Source organism: Parambassis ranga, chromosome 4 (assembly GCF_900634625.1).
Source record: "Parambassis ranga chromosome 4, fParRan2.1, whole genome shotgun sequence".
NCBI lineage: Eukaryota > Metazoa > Chordata > Actinopteri > Ambassidae > Parambassis > Parambassis ranga.
Window position 1 is genome coordinate 19225749 of NC_041025.1, and position 13137 is coordinate 19238885.

Sequence of the window (13137 nt, forward strand, 5' to 3'; positions counted from 1 at the left end):
CAGTCTGTGATGGTGTTTGCTGTGATCTGAGGACTTATACAGTCAGTCCTAAGGATCCTTGGGGGCTTCATTGTTTGGATTATACAGAGGAGACTCTCAGTGGTGTGTGTGTGTGATCCAGAGAGAGCTTCTCTTTCCTATCCTGCCCGTCAGCCTTGACTCTCAAACATATACTATAACCTTAGTTCAGGTTGAAATTGCAATGATGATGTTCTTAACAGTCTTCAGCTCCCTGGTTTCTTCTTGTGTGTCTTTTATCTCCAAAGTAAATGGGAAGCTCTGACATTGTTACTTCTTCTTACCTTTTGGCAAAGATGAGGATCAGTGAAATTGGTAAAATTGTAATTTATCACATAATGGGCGGTAATGGATGAAGCTTAAAAAATGACTTCAAGGCTGGTTTGTGTGGAATTTCTCTTTTTAAATTGTTCTGAAATGCTGCCCCTGGATGTTAAGGTGAAGGCTTTCAAGCAAAGGATGAAAAGTTATCCATCTAAAATTAGAAAATGGCTGTAGTCACTGGTTAGTATCAGAATAAACAGAGGAATCAGGGATCATATTTCTCTAAATTCGCATTGCCTGCCTGCAGTCACTTACTGAGAACAGTTGGAGAATTATGAAGGGATCTCAGTATCCAGTCGTCCAATATCAAGCAAGGGGATTTTTTGTTTTGTTTTAACATGCTGGTGACAGCTGTGGCAGTGGCTGCCAACCATGGGCACAAAGTCTGCTGACAGACATTTCTTAGTTTGGTCAGATTCATTGCTCATTTGGTCTTTACTGTTCAATTCTAAGCATCTGCTTTTTATCTTTACATGTTAATAGTACATCTGAGTGGCTTCAAGGCACATCATTGTTATTATAAGAACATCATGTATGTGGACTGAACGTCTTTCTACTGTCAGCCCACTGACAGCATTGTTTATTATAGAGACTCCTCACTCCACCTGAGACTTTGATCTTGGCCTCGGGGGCCGAGATGAAACAGCAGGGCATCCACGCACACAGCATGAGAACCGGCCCCTTTGGAGCTTCGGGGGTCCGCTGCGTCGTTCGTTACTCCCCTGTTTTTAATTAGCTCCTTCAACAGGGGAGTGTGGCAGCAGAATTGCAGCCTTCGAGGTGATTTCGACGGAAGATTTCTTTTCTTTTCCGGTGCCTCTACACACTCCTCATAGGAACATAGGGAATAATCGACAGGCTCAGAAGCGGAGACCCATAATTAAGACGTTGTGCGTATGTGAATTTTTTTTAATGTTTTCTCTTCTTTCTATTTTTTTTGTCAAAGTTCACTTGGAAGCCCACTCAATGATTGCCAGGCTATGAATTATAAGATTATTTTGTAAGCTATTTAGGAGTCTTAGAGTTTTCCCTTTCACTGCAAGAGAAAGTATTGAGCAGGATTTGACGTCAGCCCCCGCTTGTCAGGCTGCTTTGTGTCATTAGAGGCAATAGAAAGCGAGAGAACGCTTTAGCATGAAGCCCAAACTATATTCTCTCCATCTCCTTGTAATGCCTAATGTTAGGTAGCATACTTAGCGGGGTTAAAACCGGATTAGGCTCTCAGCTTAGTGTACGAGATCCATTACAGAGTGAGCGAGAGTGTATGTGTAAGAGTATTAGATGGGGTTTGAGGAAATTGATTCGGGTGGAGGCGGTATCTGAAGATGGACACAGGCACATGAGGGGAGATACAGATACAGTAGTGAGAGAGCAAAGGACCCACAAAAGATGTGAAGAAATGTAGCCGTCGGAGTGGAGCGAGGAAGAACAGACACAAAAAGACAATAGACCAGGAGATCAATAGAGGTGGGGAAGCAGAGAGGAGAGAAAGATGAATACAGCAGACTGATAGACACAAAGACTCAGAGAGGGTGTTTCTGTGTCTGTGAATGATCCTGACCTTGCATTAGAGCTGCCTGCTGAAAAGAAGCCTGCGGAGCAGATGTCCCAGTTGTTACTCATTTTAACATTTTTTTGGTTAATACTTTCCATCCATGACTACAGCGCCTTCCAGATCTGCAAAGGAATATTTTTTTTATGGCTTTGCAGCATTTGTAGTTTTTTTACTTTAAAAAATGTGGGCGCTGTTTCTGATCAATATCTGTGATCGTCCTATTTTAAGGGATAGTACTACGCATAAAACCTGCTGTAGCTTTGATGTTAGATGAAAGACGTGACCATGGGCAGAGTCAGTGGAGCAGTCCTGCATTACAGATGTGTTTTTCCACTGTTGAGCACAGTCTGATTTGGCATTCTGCACCTCAGTAGAGAGGAACAAGTCCCAGTATTGAAGCAGGTTGTCCATAACTTCTTCAGAATTAGTTGATTTTGTGAAAATAATAATATAATAATAATAAACTAACTAATAAATATTTAGTAACTAAACAGTTTAGTTACTAAATATTTTTGTATCTTTTGGATGGGCCCTAAATGCATGGCATTGGGGCTCTGCTGTGTATGATCAGATTGTCAGATCAGAATTCCTTTATTTATCCCAGAGGGGAATTTTTTTTTTGTTACAGACAAGAATAAAAATCAAAGAGGATATTGAAATATATAATAAATATCTAAATGCCCAGTTAGCATTTAAATCCCTGGGTTGTATCTAAAAAAAGAAGAACATAACTACTGTATAAAGTAAGCACTAAAGTAAAGAGCATGACATGATATAGCAGTATGAATGTACAGTGTCTGAGTGACTGAGTTCAGTAGTTTAATTGCGACAGGCAGGAATGACTTCCTGTGTCTCTCAGTGGTTCATCGTCAGCACAGTGTGGAGCAGGTGAGAGGGACAGTCCAGTATGGTCTTTATTTTGGACAACATCCTCCTCTGACACACCTCTGTCAGAGAGTCCAGGTCCTCTCCTACAACATGGCCGCCTTCCTGATGAGTCTGTTGAGTCTGTTGATGTCACTCACCCTCAGACTGCTGCCCCAGCAGACAACAGCATACATGATGGCACTGGCCACCACAGACTAATAGAACATCCTCAGTGCTGTGAGCCATCTTAAATTAATATAACACTAACAATCACTCATTTTTGAGTCAAAATGTCTCATCATGTAGTTGCAATAGGTGCATCACCTGAGAGCTTTTCTGGAAATTCAGAGATATACTGGGAATTAGAAGAGTGGTTGTATGTTCTGTGAAAGGTTTTGAAACTTCTTTTTTGTTTAGTGTGAGTTATTGATATAAACATGAGTATTTTTATAGGACTAGTAACTCTCTTAAGTGGAGGCTGCAGAGATGCTGTGTGCTTTGACTGAGTAATTGCTGTTAGTTGTGATTGAAGCGCCATTTTTTAGCACCTAAAATCACTAATTCTGTTGTTTTTTTCTGTCAAGAGTTGCTTCCTGTGATGAGTGGCAGAGACACCAGCTGCCAGTGTTTTCATTTGAATAATTTAACAAACAATCACTCAGTGATTTCTGGGCCCCAAACCTAAAACTCCAGCTTTCAGCTTCCCATTTCCTGTAGGGTCAGACCGCTCACTGTGCACTCAGGATTAGACATGAGACTTGGCATCATGTACTTCTGCTTTGGATGCTGAATTATTTTGAGGATGAAGATTTGGAACAGTAGTCATCCACTCGTGCAAAATAAAAAGGTGGAAATGCCTAACAGAAAACAGCTCCAATTCACCTGGGCACACAGTTTTCAAGGTTGTTCTGTGCACCTTTGGAGAACTCGCCACAGTTCATCGCTTCCTTTTCTTCAGTTCCACACTGATGTTGTGATTATGTTTCATGACATCTATTGCAGAGCTCTTGCTGTTGGAAATGGTTGTGTATTAGAGTTCATAGACCTAGATGCACCTAGCCTTGATACGAAAATAAACAATTCATATCAATGGCCAAAGTACAAAACCTCCTGTATGCAGGATTTTCCTAAGGAACCAAAACCTTGTTGGTACATGTAATACCTATTAGTGATATAGTAGTAGTAGTTTATAATAATTATATAATAATTATCTTACCTCCTCAAGTCTTTAGTCTTCCTGATTTAAATAAATAAATAAAAAATAAAGCACGGCATGGTAACATATTTAACCAACAGATGCTGCTATTTGGCCTCATCGCAATGCTGCGTTATTTTATTGTCTATGCATGCATGGATGTGGCAGAATTTTTTTATTCCTAGGGGGGGGACGTAGTCAAGACAGGGGTCATTTGTAGGGTAGCTTTAATGTCTCTTTACATTCATCATTATCCGTATATTCACTGTGGTTTGAGTCTCTGTCTCTAAAACCCATTGGAGATCTGATAATATATATGAGGGTGACACCTCTTTACTTTCGGCTGTGTGAGCTTTGCTCCATTTTAGTTCTGCTGCATGTGGCGTCTCCAACGTGGCACCAGTAATGGAAAACAAGAGCCACACAAGTGACACTCAACTAATCCTCCACATTACCCATTGTCAGGCTTTCTCTTTCACTTCAACCTGCAGTATGAGATCACATAAAAGGGCTACTTCAGGAAGCAGTCATAGTCAGGGGACTGTTGTAGCCTAAACTGTGTGCAAAAATACTTGGGACTGCCTGCAAAATAGCAGCAGGCTGAAACTCTTGAAATAATCTCTTTAATAGGTTTTTCGACCGTAGTCATTTCGACAGCAGGAGCCACTTTATACATAAAGGCAGTACATCAAGTACAATGACACTATTTCAGGAACAATATGTGCATGACTTTGGGGTCAGGTTCGCCGCGGGTTAGCATCAAGTTTTGATAAAAGACATAGGGTTGTGTTCTGATACAGGCGCATGACCACGGGGGCAGCTTTCCATGAACAAAGCAGCATTTTCCTGAGGCACAGTGATATTTTTCTCGGGGTCAACAGCTCATAGTGGAAGGCACAGCTGTCTGTAGTTGTTGCATTTTATTTGAGCAGCAAACTCTACCTAGGAATAATCCGCTCAGTCTCAGCATGAAAACCTTACAGTTGTTCTGTACTACTACTACTAGCTTTGTGCTATTCTACTGCACTATTTTTTTTCTCATGGGCACAAAAAGTGAACATTTTAACCATGTCACAATGGTGATATTAACTTCTGTTGCTTAGCATGTGTGCTCTTTAATCAGTAGCATGTTTAAAATTCAAATGTCTCCTTTCCCTGTACATTAAACGCACCAGGAAACTCAGCTCGTACATGTTTAATGAGGTGGTGGAAGTTTACCTGTCTATGCTTACCTTCCTGACTGGGATGCCAGAAATTCACAGACCTGTTCCCAGCATGCTACGAAATATGTGTTCAGAAGTTAGATTTGACTTATTGGATAATCTGTCATGTTGTGTGTACCCACCTCCTCCTTGGCACCGTGTAAGCTGCAGCTTGTATAGATCAGTGTTGTTCAGTGACTGGGCAGAAATCCCAGTTTTCCCTCCTGGCTGGTTTTGTGGTTTAATTTTGACTGTCTATTTGAGTTTGACTGTTTGGAGTGTGTATATTGTTTTAGATCCTGGAAGTATCTCGTTTTTGTAAGTCATAGATATAGTTTGTTTTATTTCTTCACACAATATAATGATTTCATCATCTCTTCCTCCTCATCCTCCTCTTCATCTTCATCTTTTCTTCCTCTCCCCTCATCCTCCTTCCTCCTCTTCTCTTTCCCATCTTTCTTTTTCTCTTCTTCTTCCACATATCATTGTTGTTTTATTATTAAGAACATTAAAATAATGGAGCTGTCGAGTCATTTCCACATCATTATCAAGCTTGTTAGTGTAATATAATATCAATATTTCATTTTTAAAGATCACAGTTATATCACCACATTTTTTTTTATCAGCCACACATTCATTTCACAGCTCATGAATCTGTCCACGGAGCGATACTGTTTAACACCGTTTAATAGACTCACCCCTGGTCCCCTCTTTCAGCCTAATAACACAATTTATGTGTGTGTATGTGTGGTTTTTATTATTGGGTTTTTTCACTGTTTTCACACAAATACCCTTTGTTGCTGTAATTTTAATTAATTTAGAAATGTTACCTGTAAAGTCGTGTTCATTGATATTATTGGTTTTCTCATTTAACAGTCAGGGTGTTATTTTTCTAATGCACTAAGGTGTGTTTGTGTGTGTGTCACAGTGGATTTCCCCCTACATAGTGCCTCCCTTTTGGCTTTCTAGCTAATGTGTGTCTTTCTCTCTGTGTATCTGTGTGTCTGTCTTTATGACTGTGTGTCTGTGATTGTTTGCGCCTGGTTCCCCCCCCCCGCCTGATCTTCTTTTTGCCTCATTCGGCCTGTCACTTATTTTCTTTTCTTTTCATGTGAGTTGTTTTGAGCATGTTTTTTGACTGTGTGTCTCCATCCTGTGTCCTCCACACAAACTGCTTTCTGCCTGTGTTTGAATGTATGTTTGTGTTTGTCTCTGTCTGTGTCTTTGCATCTCTCTTCTTTGTGTTTGTCCTCGTCTCTGTCCGTCTTTTCCCCCCCTCGTCGCCGTCTCCATAATGTCCCTTCCTCCAGCCTTTGTGACTTTGCTGAACGGGGACCAGGCTCAGGATGCCATCCGCTCCCTCCATCACAGCACTGTCCGCGGACGCTTGATCAACGTCACCCTGCAGCCCACTGACTCACTGCTCTGCCTCACCAACCTGCCCCACACCTTCACCGCTCAGCAATTCGAGGAGCTGGTGCGTGCGTATGGAAACATCGAGCGCTCCTTCCTGGTGTACAGCGAGCTGACGGGCCACTCCAAAGGATATGGGTTTGTTGAATACATGAAGAAGGACTCTGCTTCACGGGCACGCTCTGAGCTGCTGGGTCGACCTCTGGTACGTCAGAGCAAATTTGTGTCTGAACACAAAACACGTACATGAAGAGCTGAAAGTGTCATTGTGACAAATGATTTAATTACACTTGATTGGACAACTGGCTAACAAAACAAGCTGCATATTTATATAGTTTCACATAAATCCAAAAAACACTGCTTGCAGCTGGCCTGATTTGATTCAAGCATAAAAGTGAGCAGAAAGACTAATGATGCATTTGAGTGTTTGGTGACATCCGCACATAAGAGTTGTTTTCTCCCACAAAACTTGGCTGAAACTTGTAATCATCAGTGGGGGGTTGGTAGAAACTGGCAATGCAGGGAGGAACAGACAATCAGTGTAAGTTTGGGCTCTGCCAGTTCAGTTTGGTTTTGATTTATTAAAAATAAAATTGCAGTCTAAACACTAAAATGAAATGAAGTCAGAAATCATCATTTTATTGCAGTTTCTGACCGTACATTTGTGATTACCTGTGCGGTGAGACCGTCTGATGGAAGTCTGAAGAACTTTCAAAGTTACCGAGCGCTCCCATATTTACTAAAAATATATCTTGCAATGCAGAAAGAGAGCGTTTATGTTATGTAGTGTCGTAGGATCTTAACTCACACTGTGGATCTGTGGATTGCTCCAGGGGGACCGCTCACTCATGGTGCAGTGGATGGACGTCAACCAGCTGAGCCAGGAGGAGAACCTGCACTCTAAGTGTCTGTGTGTGGACCGACTGCCGCTGGACCTCTGCGACTCCGAAGAACTGACACAGCTTTTCTCTGAAACTTATAAACCTGTCTTCTGCCAGGTAAGATACTTGAAATATATTTTTCTGCAGTTAATCAGCCATCAGGTTTTTACTGGACACGTGTCTTCTCTTGTTTATGAGTGTCTTACATTCTCATAATGGAGCTCTTCATTGATGATGTTACACAAACACCCTGCACACACACCTTATATCAATTGAACACCACCAGGTGAGAGGCGCTGATATAAAATTCAGTGGTCAGCGTTCCCCATTGGCCAGCCAGTGAGTATTATCACTAAGCAACTGTTTCCATGGTGAGGTGTGGCTGCTGTGACACCAGCCCCGCCCTTCAGCTTCCTCCCTTCCACTCGACACTGTTCACCCTACGCTGTTACATCCACTCCTCCTCCACATGCCCATTTAGACATCACTCAATGGGTATCTGTCATCTAGTGCATTTCCAGTTTTAGCTCCACCCCTCTGCCCCACTCCCACATAGAAATCAATACACCCACATCATCCTGGTCCCATGATGCTTTGTGGGTGTTTAGCTCATGTTGCTTCACTGTTGCAGAGCCAGCAGGCTTTGACCTATAGTTCAGCATTTTTTTTTTTTATTTATCTGCAGTACATTATGTGCTTGTGAGCGAGTGTGTGTTACCGCATTTAAGCATGTATGCCCTAAAATACTTAAAGCACAAAGCTTATGAAACCCTGTACACCATTGAACAGGATGCAGAGATATGAAAACATACACACTTGTTTTTCTATCGTAAAGAAAACTGTTCAAAAACAATCCTAGAGAATGGTTAATGCTTCATAAACCTGAGTTGTGATAAAAATCTGTTGCATCTAGTATTTGATATATATAACTGCAGTGAAGTGATGATTGAGCCTTAATCTGCTTGAGCTTTCCTCATATTAATGGAATGTTTTTCCTTGCCACTATCACCTTGAATGCTTGCTCAGGAGTCAGGCTTTGGGCTTCTGTGCAGCGCCTAGAGACAATTTTGATTGTAAAAGACAAGCTGAGTTGTAGAATTAGAGTCACAGTCATGCTATAATGGATGGTGCAGGTATTAAAAAGTCTAATCTGCTAACTCACTGCCTGCCTGGCTGATTTGTCTTGGGACATAATCTTAATGTTTTTCAATAAACAGAGATTTAATGAAAACATTGGCTCCTGACAAACAGTATGTCAGTGTTACCAGTTAGACTGTTTGGAGTGAGTGGTGACATTAATACTAGCAAGCTTACCTCATTGAGCTCAGACTGTCATGAAGGTCAGAGCAGCACTGGTGGATGGAAAACGTTGAATTATCATAGCATATATTGTGAAAAATAATAATCTTGATTCCTACTAAAGCCAATCTCATTACATAATTATCAGTTTAATTGATTTTACGGAAATTTAAATGCAGTCTATGATTAGCAATGTTGCCAGATTGGCTAAAAAGATGTCACATAAGGAGATTCTTAAGCACCACAAAAGTTAATCACATAGTGGTGTTTGGTGTATGAGCATCGGCCATGTTTAGTGTCCATGCTGTGTGCTAAGGTTGTCTTTTGTCAGTTTTCTAGTACAATATTGGAGCATGCAGGCTGTGGTTTGGATTTGGGACATGCTGTATGAGTCTGCAGCATTGTTACAGTTCAGTTTTTATCTACACAGACGAGCAGGGCTGTGTATATATCATTTTGTCAGCAAGAGGTGTTTCAAGTATAAGCATGCTAATCCTTTAGTACAATACATGTACAGACCTTTCCTCAATATGTTAAAGGAACACTGGTTTACTGCATTTTGTTTTACCTGATGTCTTACTATGCTTAAGACAGCAGGTAAAACAAAAGTCTTATAAACCTTCCTCCTTCTCTTGTTGCTTTTTTCTTTGTTCAGAGTGTACTTAACCCGTGGCCTTGGCCCTGAGCGTTGCAATTCCACAGCCCACGAAAAGGGGCCCTCCAGGCAGCACTTTAGCTTGAGTCAGTCAGGAGAGATGGAAGGAGGAGAGGGTAAAGAATGTCAACCATATTAGAGAAAAGCACAGCAGGATGGTGTCGTAAGGAGGGATGGGAGGAATGAAGGACGGAGCTAAGAATGCCAGACCTATTAGAGAGAGGATGGAGTGAGGCAGGAGAGAGGCTGACAGTGTCACGCCGCAAAGTGGGATGGGGAGAGTTGGAGAGACGAGGTGAGATGGTGAAGAGGCGTAGGATGTCAGTCACAGCAAGGAGATTGCTGGCATATGTGACCATTAATTTACAGTAATAATAAGGTCTGAGTGCAAGTTAAAAACTCACATGTCTGCTCAATTAGGACACAAATAATACAAGGGAGGAACATAAGAATGGAGAGTGAGATACATAGACATGAAGTAAAGATGTTCACATGTTGCCACATGGCAAATTATTATACAGGCATTATACAGTGCATGTATAATGCCTGTAAGATACCAAAGATGTAATGTAGATGTGTGTGTGTGTGAAGGGTTTAAAGCAGAGCGGGAATAAATGTTTCAGCACAAGAAGAAAGGGGCAGCAAAACTGTGTTTAACAAGCAAAAGTTAGGAGTCATCAAAGATGCAGCAACATAAAAACAAAGATGTCAAATACATCAAAACGAAATGGGCTTCTGTGGTTTTTCTTCAGCATGAAATAAAACAACTTGAGGTATACAGGAATGTGAGTGGAATCAGAGAATACTGGATACATGAATATAAGTGAAAACTATAAAGGAACGTGTTATGCTTGTCTCTGTATGTTGGGTCATCTAGCATAAAATCATGGCTGTGTTACGTCATCAAACACTCTCTGATATCCAACAAATCTACCAATAATTCAGTCCTATGTTGTGAGATTTTTCCAGGATGTTTTGGTGTACCCTCAGGAGCACCACAGTCCTTTATGCAGACACAAAGATGGTGCAAAATGGCAAAGGTGGGGCCGTATTTATGTATTTATGTTCTTGGAAGGAATCCTGCCTGCTCTACAAAGGAAGGAATCTGTTCAAGGACACATCCTTGACTTAAACAAACAGGCATAGGACAGCATCAAGTAGTTGGTCAATCAGAATAAGCGGGCTTGTTGTGTCATTAAAGAGACAAGAGCTTGTTTAAACTTGCACTTTGATCATGTAGAACTTTTAATATTTTGAGTATAATATATAGAATAGTGGGTTCCCTGCAAAAGAAAGCATGGATTACAGCATAGTTGGACTGATGGATGGACCACCATTGAAAGTATTCAAGTGATCAACAGATATTGTTCACGTGCCAAGATGTGCAGGAAACATAGAGATTTAGCTGCTGAATATTGTATGAAGAAAGAATTGTGCTTCCTCTTTTAGGTTTTAATGTGAGCACAACTGATTTGTTTCCAAGACAACATGAGAGGGCACCTTCATTATTTTTTCAAAATGAACCAAAGAAGAATAACAGTTTTATGTTGCTGTAATGAATGAAATGTAGACTGGTGCATTGTTTTGTTTAGTGTAGCAACTGAAAGCGCACTTTGAATGTGTCTTACTCTGAAAAACCTCTCAATCATTGGCACTCATTGTGGCAGAGCTAATTAAAGCCCTTCCAAGTAGAGTTTTAGGAATCTTGACACACTTATCAACCCCCTCCGGTGAGATTCAGTGTTTCAAAACGATGTCCTCTGCATACACCTATTGGTTGGAGGACATCAAACTTTCATTCATTCAAATTGTCGAAAGACAATTAAAAAAATATTTCTAAGATTCTTTTTTAAATGATAGTCTCTCCTTCACTATCATGTATACACACATATCTTTACACTTTTTCAGTGTGATAGGTCACGTACTTTTCCTCAGTTGGACAGTTCTGACAGGGCTGTCTTGACCTCATCACTCAGTTCAGACAACTGATGTGGCCATTTGAACACTTCTACACGCACAAACTGGCGGTTGCTGCTGTTAGTCGTAGTCCTGCTTGTGACACAGTCAGCATCTCTTGGCCAGGGAGGTCAAGAGCTGTCAGACACACTGATTGCTAGCTTAGCCTCTTTGGTTTCTGCACTCAACACACACACACCAATCTATGAAGCATTTTGGAAGAAGACAGGACATTTGTTTATGGTTGTTTTTTCAAAAGTTTTTGTGTAATCAAGCTTCGATAGCAGACAGTTTTGTACACTTTTGCTGTCTGCGAAGGCACAATTCTCTGAGTCTTTAATTAAACATCCTTCTGGCCTTTTGTGGAACACACTCTCTTGTATTTGCGTTATTGAACTAATTATACTTGCTGATGTTAAGTTAATTCCAGTCAGTCAGCCACCAAACACCCACAACATGAGGTGAAAAATACCTAAAGTTCAGCTTGAACTGACATTAAAGTCTGTGACACCATCTATGCACATAATATTCATTTCAAGAGGTTTTCTATTGTGTCCAATTTTGCTGACTAACTTTGTGGTTGAGACACTGACCAATCAATACTTGTCAGGAATGGCGTCTCTCTTGCAGTGGGCATGATAATGTCTGACTCTCCATATGCAGGGTTTTCTTCCCAGACACAGCCGTCCTCAGTCTGAGTTGCCACATCTTTTTAATTTGGGGACTTTTTCCTTCTAGAAGTGTAGCAGGAGCCTTGTTCACATAGTACGCAGTAAGTCAGACTTGTTCCTGGTGGAGGTTGGACTCCTGCCCTTTTTCATTGATTCTGTTTATAACCTATATAGACAGAATTTCTTGGTGTGGCCAAGGGGTGGAGGGGGACTGGTTGGGAAGACTCAGGATGTCTTCTCTGCTTTTTTGCAGACGTTGTCGTGTTGGCCTCATTGACCCATGGCTCTCACTGGGGTGCTTCGCAACCGAGTGTGAAGCGGCAGGGATGAGTATCAGAACCTCCAAATTTGAGATCGAGGATTCTTATACCCGGTTCACACTGGGGAAATCAATCCGGCTAGAGCAGGATTCGGGCCATATCAGACTATATCCAGCTTGATTTCAATCCACCTCTCGGAGGTGGATGTAGCCGGATTGGCTCAAAGTGGCTCAGGTCTGAACGGAAATGCAGATAGCGAATCCTGCTAGCGACGTGATACTTCCGGTTCACAGGGACAGTGTCAGGGTCGTGTACAAAAGCTGTATGTAAACAACCGTCAAACTATGACAGCTTTGCCCTGAGTTTATTTTCCACAGGGCTACAAAGGAATAAACTGCTTTTTAAAACGATAGGTAAAAACGAAGGAACGAGCGACACGGGACAAAAAGAACGCATGACTCATGCGCACACGCCTACCACGGCCTGAACGGACTCTGTATATTACGAGGCGCCACCTAGCGGTTTGGAGGACCACAAACAAGCCGGATTAAGTCGGATTGAGTGCGGACACGCATGTGTGAAAATAGGTCTGAACGTATCCAGCTTAAAGACTATCCAGATACAATCCTACTCTAGCTGGATTAACTTTCTCCAGTGTGAACAGGGCCTTAGTTAGAAAAGGGTGATTTGCCCTCTCCATGTTGGGGACAAGATGCTGCACCAACAGTGCAAAAGAGGAGGAGTTTAAGTATCCTGGGGTCTTGTTGATGGGTGAGGGGAAAAATGGAGCGGGAGATTGCCAATTGGATTGGAACAGCATTCTACTTCGGTCTGCAGTTCT

The 13137-nt window shown here is 41.6% G+C and overlaps 1 protein-coding gene across 1 annotated transcript in view; it reads left to right on the forward strand.

Moving 5' to 3' along the window:
• The window catches only part of raver2 (ribonucleoprotein, PTB-binding 2), a 69337-nt gene that overhangs the window by 31650 nt on the left and 24550 nt on the right, over positions 1 to 13137 (forward strand). The window contains exons 3-4 of the mRNA XM_028404663.1: positions 6472 to 6779; positions 7408 to 7572. Coding sequence (XP_028260464.1) covers positions 6472 to 6779; positions 7408 to 7572 — 473 coding nt within the window. The remainder of the gene's footprint in view (positions 1 to 6471; positions 6780 to 7407; positions 7573 to 13137) is intronic.